This window comes from Eschrichtius robustus, chromosome X (genome assembly GCF_028021215.1).
Source record: "Eschrichtius robustus isolate mEscRob2 chromosome X, mEscRob2.pri, whole genome shotgun sequence".
NCBI lineage: Eukaryota > Metazoa > Chordata > Mammalia > Artiodactyla > Eschrichtiidae > Eschrichtius > Eschrichtius robustus.
The window spans coordinates 45,530,354-45,549,035 of NC_090845.1; the positions used below are offsets into that span (position 1 = coordinate 45,530,354).

General features: G+C 50.5%; 1 protein-coding gene across 2 annotated transcripts; it reads left to right on the top strand.

Annotated features, from left to right (window-relative positions):
* Positions 1-866: 866 nt before the first annotated feature.
* PPP1R3F (protein phosphatase 1 regulatory subunit 3F) lies at positions 867-16,187 on the top strand. 2 transcript variants are annotated; one of them, XM_068533081.1, is made up of 4 exons: positions 867-1,867; positions 11,378-11,433; positions 11,652-11,734; positions 14,448-16,187. In XM_068533081.1, exons 1-4 carry the CDS (start codon positions 867-869, stop codon positions 15,741-15,743), a joined length of 2,436 nt encoding a protein of 811 aa, XP_068389182.1. In that variant the 3' UTR covers positions 15,744-16,187. The 2 variants fall into 2 exon arrangements, with proteins under 2 accessions (XP_068389182.1, XP_068389183.1); XM_068533082.1 differs by having other exon boundaries at positions 993-1,867; positions 11,655-11,734.
* The last annotated feature ends 2,495 nt before the right edge of the window (positions 16,188-18,682 follow it).

The following is an 18,682-nucleotide window of genomic DNA, read 5'->3' on the forward strand; positions in this document are numbered from 1 at the left end:
TCCTGTCCCACCTCCGGGTCCTTCTGTCCCGCTACATTTTCTAGCTTCGGCATTGGTTCATCCCGTTCTTGCACTGCCCCTTGAGGTCTCAACTGCCTTCACTCTGACTCCCCCATTGGCTATCTGCTACCTCTCTTCCTCGCTCTCTCGCCTTCATCACCCACTCCATTGGCTCTTCCCCTCCAGTCCCGCCTCCGAGGCCGCTCACATACCGCCTCTTGGTCACCTCTTGGTCACCAGTCTCCGTATTGGCTAGTTCCTCCCTGGCACCGCCCCTTGAAGGTGTAGTGCACACTCACAAGACTCCCCATTGGCTCGCTGCAGCCATTATCGTCATCCCTCCTCTACGTCACCTGCGCGCGGCTCCCCATTGGCTGTTCGCTGTCTCTACCTTCCGTCCCACTACCTACGCAACCCACGGATCTCCTACTTTTCCGGCCTCTCCGTTCGCTCCCTGCTGCCCCCATCGCCTGTAGCCATTCCGTTTTCCCCGCCGCTCCCACGCCGCTCCCGCTCACACTTCCCCATTAGCTGTCCTACTTCTGCTCTCTTCATCCCGGACCCCGCACCCCCACCCCCATTCACGCGTCCCCATTGATTCCCCGATCATCCCGCCTCTTACACCGCCCACTCTCGGGTATCCCCATTGGCTGCGTGCTTCCCCTGCACTCGCTTCACCGTCTGCGTCACGCGTGCGCGGCTCCCCATTGGCTCTCCGCTCTACCTGTCGTCTCGCCGCCTACGCCCCCCCGTGAGTCGTATCCCCCTCCCCCCGGCGCTGGCCTTCCCATTGGCTGGCCGCCCCTTCAGGCCCTGCCCCCGCCGGTCCCGCTGCCGGTGCCGTCGGTGCCGCCGCCGCCGCCGATATGGCGCGCACGGCCCCTGTGGAGCCCCCGCTGCGGCATCCCGCGCCCCCCTCGCCTGCCGCGGGCGAGCCCCGCACCTCAGTCGAGGCAGCGGTGGCCCCGCGGAGGGTGCTGTTCGCCGACGAGGCCCTGGGGCTGCCGCTGGCGCAGCTGCGCCGCTACCGGCCGTGGGGCGGGCCCGGGGCGGGCAAGATGGCGGTGGCGGCCGGGCAAGATGGCGTCGGCGGCGGGGCTGACGAGGACGACGATGGCGAGGATGGGGATGAAGGGGAGGAGGAAGAGGAGGCTTGCCCCGAGCCCTCGCCGCTGTGCCCCGTTCCCGCTGGCGGGGGGTTTTACCTGGTGCCCACATTTTCGCTGCCGCCCGCGCCGGGCCGTCTGGAGCGCTTGGGGCGCGTCATGGTGGAGCTGGAGGCACTGCTGCCGCCTCCCGGAGCGGTCCCCGGGGGTGCCGGGGTGTGGGTGCCTGGGGGGCGCCCGCCGGTGCTGCGCGGGTTGGTCCGCGTGCTGAACCGCTCCTTCGAGAAGGCGGTGCACGTGCGGGCCTCACACGACGGCTGGGCTTCTTTCTGCGACCACCCAGCGCGCTACGTCCCGCGCAGCCCGCCGGGGGCAGGAGCGGGAGGACCAGGAGCAGGAGATCCCATCCTGGATCTGGGCCTTGGCTTGGGCCCCGGCCAGGCGCCCGCCTCCTCGCCCGACGACGGCGGCCGCACCGACCGCTTTGCCTTCCAGCTGCCCTTTGCTGAGGGTGCGGGCGATGGGGCGCGCCTGGACTTCGTGGTGCGCTATGAGACCCCCGAGGGCACTTTCTGGGCCAACAACCACGGCCGCAACTACACAGTCCTGCTCCGGATTGCACCCGCTCCCACACCCACTGATGCCGAAGGGCTGCCCCAGCAGCAGCAGCTGCAGCAGCTGGAGCCACAGCCCGAGTGCCAGGGTCCCGTGGAGGCTGAGGCCAGGCAGCTGAAGAGCTGCATGAAGCCGGTGAGGCGCAGGTAATGTCTGCCAGCGCCACCTCCGCCAACGCAGGGCTGTGTTTAGGATGGAGGACAAGCATTCCGACCCAGGAGCCCCTGAGGCCTGCTCTCCAGGACAGGGAGGAGGGCGCATTCAGTCAGTCGGTCAAAGAGTAATGGAGACCAAACATGTGCTAGGCTGTGTTTTAATTACTGGGGTTTCATTCATTTATTGAATTGCACTGTAAAGCCCTGAACAAGACAGACATCTTACCTGCCCTCAAGGAGCATACAGGCTTTTATGAGAGACAGTTTGAAAAAACCAGCAGGTGGATAAGATACAGACGAATAAGTTTAGCTGCTGAGAGGAAAGTAAAATAGAGTAAGGGGACAGTTTGGGAGGGAATAGCTGCTTTAGGTAGGGTGTTTGGGGAAGGCCTTCGAGGAAGTGAGTCCTGGATGCTGATAAGAGTTATGCCCAGATATGAGGAGGGAGAGAGTTTGTAGAAAAGGGAACAAGGAGGACTTTCTGAGGAGGTACTGTTTAAACTGAGCCTTGAACGATAAAGAGGAATAGTTTTGCACACATAATGGGAGCAGAGGTGTTCTAGGGAGAGCGAACAGCAAGTGCAAAGGTCCTGAGGTGGGACTGAATCTGGTGTGAATGAAGGGTAGTGTGCTGGAGCGGAGAGAACTGCAGTGATATGGTAGTGTGGACCAAGGTCCTTACCAGTGGGAGGCAGGGAATCTGATCCCCATTTGACGGAGCAGGAAGCCAGGGTTCTAGAGGGAGCAACTGGTTGAGGAAGTGATGGCTCCTGGCTTTTCCAGTTGGGCCATGTCTGACCTTGAAGCCTGTGCACTCTCCTTACTGTTTCGCTCTAATTTAGTCTGATACCTCCTGTGGAGTTGAGGGGCTGAGCCCCTGCTCTCACAGGAAGCAGTGGCTCTGGCAGAGGCAGAACCAGATGGGCCTGGACTGGAAGCTCTTTACCTTTGTTTTTGCTGTACCACCTGTGACCATTCAGGGCCTGGGAGAAGGAACCACTTAACCCCAGAAGCCCCTGATACAAGATTCTCCTAGGTTTTCTCTATCAAGCCATGAGTTCTTCAAGAGTAGCAGCTAGGCCTGATTTTGGGGGGAATCACCTACTAAGTCTAACCTGGGATAAGTAGATTCTCCAAGCACGTGTGGGAAATGCATACATTTCCCTGCTCCTGGGAGGACTGGAAATGGGAATGGGAAAATGCTGTTTGGACCTTGTATATGCTTGATCAGAAGCCTCTGGCTGCAGCAAGATGTTTGTGATTCTGGAAGGGCCTTAGGCTGTGAGTAGTTCAGAAAGGTCTAGCTTGGGGCTGGTGGGCAGATGTGCCTGGGTAAGTGAGCGAGCAGACAAGTACCTACTTACCAACCTGTGTTGGTAACAGTAACCTGGGACTATCTGAGCAGGGTAGGCAGCATGGCTTTCCTTACAGGCGTAAGAGTGTGGATTCTGATATCAGTGCCTGGGTTCAAATCCCAGTCCTGTCATCTGTTGGCCTTATGATCTTGGCCAACTCATTTAACCGCACTGTGCCTCAGTACCCTCATCTGTAAAGCAGAGATAATTATTGCAGCTACTTCACAGGAGATGAGTAAGAGCACTCAGAACCAAGCCTGGCTCTTAGTAGTGCCATATAGGTGTCAGTATTAATGCTTAGGGAATCACAGATAGTTCCTTGGATTCCCCTCCCAAACTCTGCTCTGTCCATCACCAGCTGTGTAGCCTTGCCTCAGTTTCTTCATCTGTGAGCCTCCGTTTTCTCATCTGCTAAAGGGGAATGACAGTCAATTTGTGTGCTTGGATTGGACGCAGCAAGCATGGGCAAGGTAACTGAAGCATGGTGGTAGCTTTGAAAGATTAACAGTGGCCAACATTTAACGATCTCTGTGTTGAGAGCTTCAAGTTTGTTCTCTCCTGAGTCCCGCTGTGCATGCTGTGTGGTGTAGGTGCTATGGTTATGCCCATTTAATAGAGGGGGAAACCGAGGTAGCTCAGAGAAGTGAGCCAGCTTGTTCAGGTACACTCAGCTAGTGAGTGATAGGACCAGGGAGGAGACGGTAGGAACGTTTTTTAAAAACTACTGTTCCTCTTGAAGGCCTGATAGGATTCAGGGCAAATTCTGCATGTCACTCCAGGTGTTCCCATGTTCTTAGCATGCCTTGCTTTCCTTCTATTGATCTTAAGTGTGAAGCTCAATAGATTTTTACATATGTATGCCCTTGTGAAACCATCACCCAGATCAAGATATCCAGCCATTCCAGTGCCCCTCGCCTTAATTTCTGTCACTTTTCCTGAGTCGTCATTCCAGCTGGCTGTCGTGGGAGCCTTGTCTGTAAGACGCGACAGTTTGGGTAACAGAGTTTGGTCATTTTAGAGTGTGAAAGGAAGGGAACAGAGAAGTCAAAAGCTTGCAGGGCCAAGGTGGGTGGAGAGGGTGTTTTTCTTTTAAAATACATGGGTGGTTTTAAGGAGAAATCGAAGCAGCCTGTACAGACAATTGTTTTGGTATCTGGCCCCAGGTCTGTGGTTCCTAACATGACTTGTGATATTATTTTAAGTGGGCAGATGGCTTTTTGATAGCTTCTTTATCTTGATCTCAGCTCTTGCAAAGGGGAGGTTGGTGCTCATTGCAAGATCAGCGATAAGATTTTCTTTGTAGGTCGGTGGCTTTCTTGGCGAGTACCTTTCAACTTATTATTGTTTTAAAACTTGCGTGCTGCCGGTGACTTGGAGTGCTGTTGGAGAACAGCCGCTCCCTGCGACCCAGCCCTTCTGGGAGATGGTAGAGGATCTTAGGGGATAGCCTCAGCCTGCGGGAGCCCTGTTGTAGAGGGCTTCCCATTCAGGAAGTGTTGCCTGCAGGTCCACTGTGCACCAGCACAGCCACGTCACGTGGGGACACGGGAGAAGTCTGTGCTAGCCCTCGGGATACAGCTCAGAAACTGAAATGGCTGCATTCCTCGAGTTGCTGGACCAGGCTTTTGATAACCCTTAGGCTTAGAGCTGATCCATCAACAAGCATTTATTGAGGGCCTACCATGTGCTGGGCACAGTGCTAGGTTCAAACAGGGCCAAAGCTGCAGACTGGCGCTAAGATGTCAAAGGGCCGGTGGTGGAACCGGGTGGGAGGGGCAGGGATGGAGGGTTTGTTGTACAAGACCTGGCAGAGACCCTGCGGAGTATTTGCGTGTACGGTCTCATCTGATCCCTTCAACATTCCCTGTGAGATAGATGGTTTCGATCCCTCTTTTCTGGATGAGCAAACTGAGGCTCCCAGAGTCCAAAATCCCAGGGCTGGTGTGGGGAGGAGAGCCCTCCAGGTCTGCCTTGGCTTAACACCCTTGGGAGGTGTCCTATTCCTCTTAAAAATAAAGACCAAGAAAGCTACAGCATGGCTTTTGAGCACCCTCTGACCTCTCCCCCAGTCTGGCCTCCAGGGCAGCTAGTCTCACTTCATGCCATCCTCTGCCTTCTGAGCTTCTGTCACTGTGGTCTTTCCAAGGTGCTTTGCCCTTTCCTGCCTCAGGGCCTTTGTCCATGCTGTTTCCCTCATCAGGAATGTTGGTCCGGTGCCCACTGCAGTCTCATTTTGATCCTTCAGTTCTAAGAGTGCTTCCTCCTGGAAGCCTGTCCATCCCAACCACCTCAGGCCCGGGTCTTTTTATAGCAACTGACCAGCCAAGCAGGCAAGCCCCGTTAGAGAATGTCATAGAGCAGAGGAGATGAGCATTGCCACAAATCCAGGATCATTTTCCACCCTGCCTGGCAGTCCTACTGTTTTATTCTGATCCACTCTTGTCTCGTCCCTGAGGTGACTCTTTCATATGTTCTTCACCTTCAGACTTCCTGCTTCAAAAAAACAAGTAGAAACCATAAGAATGGAACTCCCCACAACTTGTAGCCCCCAAGCCTGCAAACTGATTTCCCTCCTTTGTGTTACAGGGGAGGAGGGGGGCCCTTTTCCTCCCTCAGGCCAGTCTCCCCACTTGTGCTCTGGGTTCCGTTTTTCTGCCACTTGCTCCAGAACCTGACATAATCAGTTACCCTTTCTCTCCTGGCAGCTTTTCACTGCCCTCCTCGCTTGAGCCTCTCTATTGGCCTTTATACATGCCAGTGTCTCTGCTGTCTTAGAAATCTGTCCTTTGACCCCACCTCTGTCCCCACTGCTCCTGGCCAGCACCCAATCACCCTTCTCCCCTTCACTGTCGACCCCCCTCTAAAGAGTTGCCTACACTTGTCTTCTCCACTCACGTCTGCCCCTGCATCTGCCAGATTCCACAGGTGGTTTTTTGGTGTTTTTCTTGAAGTGGTTGAGCACTCCTATTTAAAACACTTTCTTCCCTTGCCTTGGGACCACACTCTGCTGCTTTTCCTCTGAACTCTCTGGTTCTTCTCTTTCTCCCTACTCTTTTCTTCAGCCTCATACATACAAACTCGGTATCTCTACTTGGCTGATGTCCCAAAGATGCCTCAAACTCCCCTTGTTCGAGATTGACTCCATCACCTCCTCCATAGAGTCCTCAGCAGCCCCTCACTCCCTGACCCCTCCATTGCTCATTTTCCTTCTAAGCATCTTAAGCCCTCCCTGACCCTGTAGTCTGGGCCAAGGCCCCTTGTTCTAGGGCATTCTTTCCTTTTCTGAAGGCCCTGACCTCAGTTTGTAGTTAGACCTTCATTAGGGGATTATCGGATGGCCCTCTCTGCCCTGCTAGACTGTAAGCTCCGTGAGGGGTAGGGACATGGTCTGCTTTTGTTCACCACTGTATTCCCACAGGGCCTGCCACGGTGCCTGGCACTTAACAGGTGCTCAATAAATGTTTGTTGAAAGAATGAGTGTGAGTATCTTTTTTTGATGTCTTCCTGCACGCTAAATTGTAAGCTTCCTAGTCGGGTTTGCTCACCATTGTGTCTCCAGAGTCTGTCCCTGGGCTGATGCACAGTAAGCCCTCAATGATTTTTAGGTGTACCTGTAGCCGAATGGATGGGGACCCAACTTGCTATCTGAGTTGGCAGTTGGGAAATCAGAACAATCAAAGTCGAAACAGGATGGGCCAGGGGTCATCTTAGTTGTCTGGAGTGAGGATTTTAGTGTGAAAGTGATCCTCTTTTATTCCACGGAAAACTGATAGGGCATCATGGTCGAGGATGTGGGCCTGAGGCCACGTGTTATGAAAGCAGCACAGCCGGGATCTGAGCTGGGTGCTCCTGTTCTGGTGCCCCAGTTCTCAACTGCTGTGCCGGGCTGGGTGATGTGTCTTACCAGCTGGGCAATGCTGGGCAAGTTGCTTTCCTCTTCAGAGCCTCAGTTTCTCTCAGTGGGAATTTGGAGTGGAGTACTGTTTGTTAAGCACTTTAAAGGCGACTTTCAAATATTTCCTCAATCTGCCTGACAGCTCTCTGAGGTAAGTATTACTATTATACCCTCTTCACAGATGAGGAAACGGAGGCACAGAGAGGTTAAGTAACTTGCTCCAGGTCACACAGCTGGTAGGTGGCAGAGCTGGGGTTATTCAAAACTACATGTCATGACCCTTTATTAAGATGTGAAATACATTTACTGGATTCCAACAAACATTAAAAAAATAGCATAGAAAATAATGAGTGCATCACAACACGTAGTAAAGGTAAGTGTTGTCTCATTCAAAGAACAACTGATTTTCAGAGAGATGTATATATGGGTGTGTGCTGGGTTATGATGTAAAATGTATTTCTTACCGTGGGTCATGGCCAAATGAATGAAGTCATTGCTGTAGCAGAAGCTCATAGCACAACAAACTGCTCAGCTTCTTCCCTCCGCCCTACTGGATTGTCCGTAAGTCCCAGAACTGACACTGACACAGACTAGCTGGGGAAGACAGAGCAGTACCCCACATAACTTGGTGGCTTTCACAGCCTCCTTCAAACCCTGTTGTTTTCAGAAAGCAGATGGCTCAGGGTAACTGGGATTCCAAGTATCTCGGGCAGATTTCCGAAGCCACCTGTCCCCTCGGAGAGTCAGCATTATCTTCAGGCTGACTGCATGGGAGCTGGGGTCTGCTGAGTTTCCCTTTGGGTTTCAGCGCATGACCCACTTTGGGCTGGCCAGGTTCTTTGAAAACACGAGTGTTGGGGGCGCTCTCAGAGGACTTGGGTGGTGGTGGCAGTGATGTGACTGCTCTGAAAGTCTGCTTTGCTCTTCTCCACAGAGGTTGTCAGCCCTCACTTGCTCACTCCCTCTCTGACTGTGGCGATTGACTTTTTTGTTCTGTCTTGGCTGGCCTAGGCTGGGGCCCACAGCACCTCTTTCTGAAATCTCACCCCCTGGTCTCCCTGGGTGCCGTCTGAGGTCAGAGGCCATTGAGTCTCCTGATGGCAGGAAGACTTCTCACGCCCAGGAGACAGGCGTGCAGGCCTGACACGGCCCATCCTAGACTACACTGTCTTGACTAGTTCTCGCGAGAGCACCCAGAGGATGAGTGCCCAAGATGCCCCCTGGTCTGTGCTACAGCTCGTGACTGCCCACTGCCCTTGAGGCAATACCACGTGGCGTGTGTGGGGTTGGTGCCAAAAGAGCAAGTTTCCTTCTCGAAAATTAGCAAGCATACGGGAGGTACAGTTTTGTTCTTAATCTCCTCCCTCCCCATTTTTCTAAGAACCCCTCTTCTCTGTTACTGATTAGTGAGTCAGTATACATTTGTACTCCATTTCTTTCACTATCCTCCTTTTGATTAAAGTCATAGCTGCTCCGAATATTTACTGTGAAAGACAGTTCAAGGATATTTAGTGTTCTTTTTTTTTTTAAGCCCACAGTTTCACACACTGTCTTCAAAATGGAACCCTCTTTGGATGTTATCAGTGTGGTGTGTAGTTAGTAGTTAGTGGGTGTAGATACTGTTCCTTGAGCCTCAGTCTCTGCATTTGGGAACAGTTTCTGCAAAGGGAAGGGTGTTGCTTTGAAGGATAGATGTGAGGGTTTTCAAATGACTTGGTGTATCAATGAAAAGGGCCCACGGTGGAGGAGGTGAACAATAGATGCTGTGCCTCCTGCTTTCATCTCTCTGACTTTGGAAGTAGGGAGAGTGACCTGTGTACTTCTGCCGACTTCGTGGATTTTGGGATTGGCTGAATTGCTTGACGTGATTTTTGGGTGTTCCCCCTCTTCTCACCCTCCCCGGCTTTGGAAGAGATGTTCTGGGGGCTGAAGGATTTGTTTTGTATTTGTTTTTCTTCTCTCTCTTTTTCCTTCAAATGGACCATGGAGTTCTTTTCCTGCTGGTTGGCTGCGTCCTGAGTTCCCCTCTCTTCTCTCTCATGTACATCTAGGACTCTGGAGTAGCTTTTAGAAGCCTGGTTGTCATGCACCTGCACTGGGCCAGATGGCAGGGGAAGGCTTGCCTAGCCCTGCCCTGAAGGAGGGCTGCCTCTCTGTTTGTTTGTGGGTCTTGAGGATGCTTGCTTTAGAAGACCCTAGGAAGATGACATTTTCTCTAATGAAGGACTACACCAGCAAAAGAAGTCAGCAGAAATTGTGTTGGGCCACAAATCCAAAGACCTGGATTTTTGACCTACTAAGGGGACTGGTGCAGAGCCAAGCCAATTTGCTCCGAATCCCCCTTTCTCATCCGTGAAGTGCAGGAATTGATGGCTGGACTCCTGGAGTCACCTACTTCATGCCCTGTAGTCTTCTGACTCAAATACCTCTGGTGTGATGTGTGAGCCCTAGTCTGTGGAGAAAACCAGATGGTCCCTTCCGGATCTTCCAGACTCTAGATCCATGTACATGGTTCAAGCTTCCTCCCCAAGGGTGCTAATAAAAACCAGTTCTTGCAGCCATTTCTGTTTCTGGTGGTCTCCTAGCCACATGTCCCCTGAAGGCAGGGAAACTGGGAATGAGGGTGTGGGCAAAAGGCAGATCAAAAGCAAAGCTTGAATGAAGGTGGAGGGAGTGATCTTGTCCATTATTGCTGCCTCTTTCTATCTGCCCTGGAAAGGACTGGAGGTGGGGCTGTGGTAAGACCCCAGCCTCCGTCATCCAAGAAGCAGCAGTTTGTTGGTTGAGAGCACAGAGTTAGGAGCTGAATGACCTGGGTTTCGATCTTTGCTGCATGACCTTGAGCCATTTACTTGGCTTCTGTTTCACCATCTGTAAGATGAGGATAATAAAACTGCCTACTTCAAAAGAGGAAAAGTACCTATCTCATAGGGTTCTCATGAGATTTAAATGAATATATGTGAAGCTCTGCTACGAAGTACCATAGTAAGCACTATATTCAGGTCAGCTAGTGATATTCTGTTTCTGTAGGTAATTGTGAAGGTAACTGATTGTGTGTTTTCAGAAAAGTTGCAACCACTTCCAGAAATGTCAACATCATCCTGTTACTTCTGAGGAAGAAAAAAGGTCTGAGCTATTGCCTCAGCTCTTCTCAGGTCTCCGCATGTGTTTTAGTTAATGGTTCCCTCATCTGCCTTAATTTGTAAGCAGTTGATACTCATTGGTGAGAATGAGAGCAGCGATTTCTCCATGATCCTCATGCCCTCACCCCTGGCAGGGACTGGCTGAAATACCCTTGGTTTCCGCCACTCAGACCCTGGGGTCTGACTTGCCTGGCAAATGAGGAAAAAGGACCAACAAATATCTATGCCTGATTCAGCCCCTGCTCTGTGCCAGGCCCTGGTGTCTGGCTTGATGTCCTCATTTCCCTCGACTGCCCTGTGCTTGGTGTACACATCCTGGCTCCCCTGTGCTCCATTTTAAGGTGAGGAGAGCGAGGTTCAGGGAGGTTAAGTGCCCTGCCAGGCTGATATGGCGATGGGTGGAGGGTTGGCAGCGGGACCTTAGGCCTCTGTGATCTCGGGTTACTGCCTTTTCTGCTGACCTCCTTCCCATTCTTCAGTTGCTTCCTTCCTTCCCTTTGCTGTTTCCTGTGCCCCACAGTCCTCGCTTGCCCTTTCTTGGAAAAGATGGTTTCCTCCACAGCCAGAAATATACTCTAAAGAAATGATCCAAAATGTTCATTAAGCTCTGCCCAATGATGTCTGCCGAAGTCTGCTTTGTGGGAGCAAGATGAAGGAAACAACCTAGCTGCCTAGTAGGAAGGGAATGGCTACGTACATTAAGGTCAGCCCATGTGATAGGGGTAGTAAGCAACCATTTCAAATGTTTACAAAAGTATGTAATGCTGCTTCTTACTGTTAAATGGACAAAGCCAGCTGCAAAATTATGCCCGCAGAATCTAAGCGATTCACAGAATGTGTGGAATGAAATTTTCCAAAATGGTAACGGTGGTTGCCTCTGGCTGATGCGTGACTTTTCTCCTGCTTCCTTACGCTTTCCTGTATTTCGTCAATTTTCTACAGTGAGTGTGTAGGACTTTATGACCAGAGGATAGAAAGAGGCAGCAGAAGAGAAAACAGCAGCCGTCAGGTGAGGGTGGGCCAGCAGAGAGGCTCAGGAGGTGCCGGTAGGTGGCAGAACCGGCCTTTCAGGGCATCAGATCCATGCATTCTCTCCTCCGCCCCACAGGCCTAACGAGGAGGAGCTGAGGATGAAGAGTGCGGACGATAATACCCCTGCTGTGGGTAAGCGATTGGCAGGCTGGGGACTTTTAGCTTATATTTACCATTTCTTTCTTCCTCCCCTTTTCTTTCTCCACAAATTAAGAGGCACCTCCTGCCTTAGACTGTCGCAGAAAGCTTCAGAGGCAAATCTGCCAGTTGGCTAGAAGAGTATATTTTCTTAACCAAACCAGGCTTGTTTATACCCTTGCCTGGCCCCGACGCTGTCCTCTTCTTTCCAGCAGAGCGTCCTGATGTCCAGGAGTCAGTGGGTCCCTTGGTGGCCCCCACGCCTCTCCGTCCATGGCCCCAGATGACACTTCAGGTAAGCAGGCCTGGCAGCCTCTGGATGGACAGCCCGACGGGAGGCTGGGTGGTGGGGACTGACTTGCTCTGGGTCTGCCCTAGGTTGGGGGGTGGCCCCCCAAATCAGAACTTGGTGGCAGAAGGGTAGAATGCAGTTATTCGCCTGGGCTTATAGAAATGTCATTTGTTAGTTTAGCAAATATTTATTGAGTGCTTGCTCTGTGCCAAGGACTGTTAGGGACACTGGTAATACAGTAATGACCCAAACGCTGTCTTCATGGGGCTCACTTACATTTTAGTGGACTGAGACATAATAAAACAAAATAGTAGTTAAAATATATGGTATTTTAGGTGACGATGAGTGCTAAGGACAAAAGAAATAAAGGGATAAGGAGAGAGAGAGAGAGAGAGTGTATGTGTGTGTGTGTGTCGGGGCGGGGGTTTGGGGGAGGGAAGACGTTTGCAACTTCAGATTGGGTGGCCAGGGAAGGCCTTGGTGGTCAGTGAGATTTGAGAGAAGATCTGAAGAAAGTGGAATAGTGAGGCATGTGGATAACTAAGGTAAGGGAAGAACATCTCAGGCAAGTGCAAAGTCCCCAAGGCGGGGCCGTGGCTAATATGTGTGAGGAACAGCGAGGAGGAGGAGGCTGTGCCGTGGAGCAGAGTGAGTGAGGGGGAACCGCAGGAGGTGAGGTGGGAGAGGTGGAGGCACAGATCGTGTGAGGCCTCATGGGCCATGCAGAGGACTCTGGCTTTTACCACGAATGACAGGGGAGCCGCAGGAGGGTCTTGAGCAGAGGAGGGCCATGATCTGACTTAGGATTTAACAGGCTTCCTCTGGCTGCTGCGAGGAAAATAGACTGCAGGGTTGAGGGTGGAAGCCCGGGGACCCTGAGGAGGAGGCCACTGCAGTGGTCCAGGTGAGTGATGCTGGTGCTGGCAGGGAGATGGAGAGATTCTAGAGATGTAAGTGTGTGTGTGTGTGTGTGTGTGTGTTTTAACTTTTTATTACAAAGATTTTCAAACATATAAAAGTAAAGAAACCGGGAATTCCCTGGTGGTCCAGTGGTTAAGACTCCACGCTTCCACTGTACAGGGCATGGGTTTGATCCCTGGTCGGGGAACTAAGATCCCACATGCCATGCGAGTGGCCAAAAATAATAATAATAATAAATAATAAAAGTAAAGAAACCAGTATAATGAACCCACATGTACTCATCACCCAGCTTCAACAAATTTCAACAGGTCCGTTCCTACTTTTTTCTATACCCCACCCCCTCCTCTCACCTTCCCTATGGAATTATTTTGGAAAAAATCCAGACTTTATGTCATCCATGAATACTTTGGTTTGTATTTCAGAAAATTAAGCCCTCTTAAAAAAACCCCCACAATGCCACATTACCCCTCAGAAAATTAACAATAATTCCTTAGGGTCATCAAATATTTGGTCAGTGTTCAAATTTCCTTGTCTCATAAGTGTTTTAGGGTCCAAACAAGGTCAACACATTGTATTTGGTTGATGCGTCTTTTTAGATGTTTAAATCTGTCTCACTTTTCTTGCAATTTATTTGTTGAAGAAGCCTTGTTTGTCCTATAGAGTTTCCCACAGTCTGGATTTGGCTGATTTCATCCACGTGGAAACACATTTCTACTCCATTTTTATTAATTTATTCTATTTAATTAATTTGATCTAGTATTAAATTTAATTAATTTAATTTAGTAAACTATTACTTTTATTAAATATAACCTGTTATTATTAAATTAATTTAAATAGAATTGATTCTACTTAATTCTATTTCCATTTTATTTATTAGCTGGAATTCTTCTCTAAAGAAAAACTTTCTCACATCAACTATTTGGCTACCTTGAGCATATATGCCCTGAGGGTATATGGTTTGTATAGAAAAAGCTGGATAAATACTTAAAAACTTCCCTTTTATTTACCAGTTTTCAGAAGAAATGAACTTCTCCAAAGGTGACCAATTAAGGGATTTAAGTTTTGGGGTGGCATTAATAACTCATGAATTTTAAACATATTTGATGAGCTTCAACCCATTGCACCTATTTATTTATTTTGACACTTAAATTGAACTGTCTCTGGCCAGTGGGAGCCTATTTCCATTGGCTCTAGAGTTCTTTCGATACATCCCCAACATTCTTTGAACACTTTCTCACATTCTGGTATGTCAATATGTCCCAGCCTCATCTTGTACTTTCTCTGCCCCAAGCCTGGAAACAGTCATTTATTTCAGGAGCCCTGATTCCTTTTAGTGGAGAATGGTATTTAGAAACCAAGATCTGGGTGCTAGATGTGCTTGTTGCTACTAGATTGGTAATTGTTTCTAGGACTTGTCAAAAGACAGAGCTAGGAAATAAATTTTTTTAAAGGAGAAAATACATGAATTCATATGGATATTCTGGATATGTTTTGGAGGTCAACCAACAGTAGTTACTGATAATCATTCACCAGATATTGGTGCCCACTGAATTCCTCAGCTTTATGATCTACAGGAAGCCCCCTTTTATTCCATCTAATTTTGTTATTTTAATGTAGACATAGTCTTTGGAGTTAAGAAAATTATAGTTCTTTACGGAGTTTTCATTTGGAAACACCTGTGGGTCTGGATGTGGGCTGTCACCAGTTCTCACTGTCTCTGCTTGTCCCATCCCCTCCTCTTCTTCATTCCCTTCCCTTTCTCTCCCCTCCCTCCCCCCTCCCCCTATGGCTCCAGGTTTCTGAAGTTACAGTGACTGGCAAACCCCCAGAGGAAGGTGATGTCCCCAGAAGCAGTCCACCTGTGGCTTTCACAGAGGTCCCCCAGGCACCGGCCATCAGGATTCCCCTCTCTTCCTCCCTCTGTGGCCTGGGTGGCTCTCCCAGGGACCAGGCCTCGGGGCCCGATGCAAGTGAGGGGGCAGCTGGGCCTTTCCTGGAACCCAGCCAGCGACAGGTGGAGGCCACGTGGGAAGTATCCAGAGAGAATGGAAGGGGCCGAAAGGACCCCATAGTGGGAGCTATCATGGATGAGCCCCCTGGGGGTCTGGAGGTCGTGAGTGGGTTGGAGGAGCTGCTTGGCGAGGACACCATTGACCAGGAGCTGGAGCAGCTCTACCTGTCCCACCTGAGCCGCCTGCGGGCTGCCGTGGCTGCTGGTGGGGCAGGAGGTGGTGGGGAGGGCCCCACAGATGGGGGGGTGTCTCCCAGCCATTCCCTGGGCATACTCACGGACCGCGACCTGATCTTGAAGTGGCCTGGCCCCGAGCGGGCCCTGAACAGTGCCCTGGCTGAGGAGATCACGCTGCACTATGCCAGGCTGGGGCGTGGTGTGGAGCTCATCAAGGACACCGAGGACCCTGATGAGGAGGGGGAGGGGGAAGAGGGACTCTCCATCATACCCTCCAGCCCAGAAGGGGACACCCCCAAGGAATCGCCTCCGGAAATCCTCTCTGGGGCCCATCCTGTGGTAGCCACTATGGGAGATGTGTGGCTCCCATGGGCAGAAGGCTCAGGATGTAACAGCCCTGTGGTTCTGAGTATGGAGGGTCAGTTCACGGGGGCTCCAGAGAAGGGGATGGGCAAGGACTCTGACTCTTTGCATGTGAATAGGGTGATAGCTGGGGTGACTGGGTCACCGGGGGGGACAGAAGTCCAGATGGAGTTTACCACTGAGTTGGCAGACAGATCGGTTTCTATATCTGGCAAGGAGCCAGCTGCTCCAGTCCTGCAGGGGCAAGATCTCCCCCTCCTTGGTCCCTTGGGGGCTGAAGTCTGTCCTTCCAGCCTGGCCAGGCCCCATGTGAGCTCCCAGGATGAAGAGAGTTCAGGCCCAAGCCTTGAGCCCCCAAAGAGGTCTCCTACCCTAGCAGCCCCTGCAGAGAGTGTGTGTGTATTGCCTCCCCAGCTCTGGGGGCCCTTGACCCAGACTCTGGGGGTCCTGGCTGGGCTGGTGGTGGTCCCTGTGGCTCTGAACAGTGGTATGTCCCTCCTGGTGCTTGTGCTGTGCCTCTCTCTGGCCTGGTTCTCGTAGGAGCTGCTTGTGAGATCAGCAATAACAGGCTTCCCCCTCTCTGGGGAGGGGCAGCCCCTCCCCCCAGAGGGTTCAGATGGGATGTGTGGCCTGTACAGCGAAGGGTCCTTTGCTTCTGAGAATGCTTGACTGGAGAGAGGCCTTCCTGTCCCTTAGCTCTCCAGTCAGCATGGGGCTCCCTGCGGTGATACCAGTGGAGAGAAACAGCATGGGTGGATGGTGTGAGTGAGAACTTTCAGAATGGAACTGGGCATGTCCTCCCTTCCCATCCCGCCCCCCCCCCAAGCCTGTATTTATTTTTGTATAATTCTCTGGATGAGGGAGAGTGGTCATGAGCTGGTCTTGGGGCACAATTACCCAGAGATATATTTATTAACAGCCAACCTGTGCAACCTGCTGGAGCTTTATTTTTAATTTAATTTATATAGAGTACCTATTATTATATGCCACAATACAGCTCAATGAGAAACGATGTGTCTTGTGCAATGTTCTCCTGTTTGGGTCTGAATGTGCAGGGTGGTCACGTTCTGTGGGAGGACCACGGTGGGGAGTGGGTAGGGGTGGGTGGGATGTGGTCATTGCCTGCTGCTGCTGCTTCAATATGTCCTTGAGGATCTGTGTCACCTCATCTTGTGGTACTAATCCATGCGGTCTGGTGGTCTTTGGGGGGCAGGTCCTTTGGTCTTTTCCACATTCAGGGAGGGAGGAAGAATGGTGGCCACATGAGTGTTTGGTGTCACATACATGACTGCATGACATGTGGTCAGCTGTGGTTGAGGGGATATTTGTTGTGAATCAGCCACAAGGTTTTGAGGTTCGTGGGAAAAAAAACCCAAAACACAGCCTTTGACACTAGCAGGGAGAACCCTCTGCCCTCAAGACTGAGGAGGCCTCAGAAAGGACAGAGGACTTAATGTGCTGTGAAAAATTCATTTCAGAGTTGCTGTCCACAGACATTGCATTCTAACTCAAAACTGGAAACCCAGAAGCTTTGAAAGAAAGGATAGATGTATATACTGCATGCAAATAAAAAACTCTGCATAGCAAAATAAAGCACAATATATTTGTTTGCTTCCCTTCACAGCAAAACTTTATACCAGCTTTCTTCAGTCCTTCTCCCCCAGGGCTCCAGTGCTTTTCCTTAACCGCAATTGGATTTTTTTGCCCAACCACTTCAGCAAAAGTGCTGAAGTCACTGATGATATTCACAATGTTCTATCAACAGTCAAGTCTCAGACCTCGTCTTACTTGACCTATTGGCAGCCTTTGACACAGTTAACCATCTCCTCAACCTTGAAATCCTTTCTTCACTTGGTTTCCAGGATACCACACTCTCGTAGTTTTCCTCTTTCCTCACTGGCCACTCTTCTAGAACACTACCTGGCACATAGTAAGTTCTCAATAAATACCTATTGAATGAAATAAAAGAACAAACAAACGTGTGTGGGAAAATATAGAGACACGGCTAGAGAACTTAGTTGGTCATTCAGTGCTTACAGCTCACTTTAGTTCCACAAGTGTTGACGTCTGCTCTGCTCTGAGGACACAGAGGAAGGAGCCCACAGTCTAGTGGGGGAGACAGACGCAGAGAAAGAATTTCAGTGCAGTGTGGTTAGTACATTAGCAGTGATGGATCCAGTGAGCTGTGGGGACCCTAGGACAGATGCTTAGTCCACTGTGGGACTCTGGAAGCCTTCTTGGAGGATGTGGTACCTGAACTGCATTTTAAAAAACAAGAAGCGGGAATTCCCTGGTGGTCCAGTGGTTAGGACCTGGTGCTTTCACTGCCAGGGCCCGGGTTAGATCCTTGGTCGGGGAACTAAGATCCTGCAACCCGCGCGGCACACAAACAAGCAAACCAACTCCCCCCACCCTCACACACAACAACAAAAACACCACACAAAGCAAGAAGGAATCCACCAGGTGATGAAGGGGAAGAGAGGGCAGTCCAGTAAGAAGGAATAGCATTGCAGAGGTCTGGAAGTGGAAAACATCTAGTGAAAACAAATTCAACACACCCATATTTCACCTTTCAATGAGGATATTCTGACTTTGTCAAATATCAAAGTCCGGGCATGTGTCTGTGGCCCTCCACTGATGTGACAATTTGCTCAATGTCCAAAAAAGCAACTTTATGCCAATTGGGTTGAAAATTAGATAAAATGGACAAATCACTACAGACATATAACTTGCCAAAACTGTCTGCAGATGGCTTCACTGGTGAAATACTCCAGGAATAATAATTATAATTTATAATAATTATTTATAATAATAATAATTCCAATTTTATAAAACCAATTCCAGAGTGTAGAAAAAGAGGGAGCATTCTTAATTCAATTTATGGGGCTGCTATAACCTTGATACTAAAACCTGATGAGTAAGTAAAGAATATTACAGAACAATCTCAAGAAAATAGATGTAAATATTTTAAGCTAAATGATAACAGCCTGTCTTAGTCTGTTCAGGCTACTATAACAAAATAGTGTAGACTAGGTGGCTTATAAACAACAAACATCTATTTCTCACAGTTATGGAGGCTGGGAAGTCTAAGATCAAGGTGCTGGCAGATTTGCTGTCTGGTGAGGACCAACTTCCTGGTTCCTAGACGGCTGTCTTCTCGCTGTGTCCTCACATAGTGAAGGGGCAAGGTTGCTCTCTAGGGTCTCTTTTTTTTTTTGGCTGTGTTGGGTCTTCATTTCTGTGCGAGGGCTTTCTCTAGTTGCGGCAAGCGGGGGCCACTCTTCATCGCAGTGCGCGGGCCTCTCACTATCGCGGCCTCTCTTGTTGCAGAGCACAGGCTCCAGACGCGCAGGCTCAGTAGTTGTGGCTCACGGGCCTAGTTGCTCTGTGGCATGTGGGATCTTCCCAGACCAGGGCTCGAACCCGTGTCCCCTGCATTGGCAGGCAGATTCTCAACCACTGCACCACCAGGGATGCCC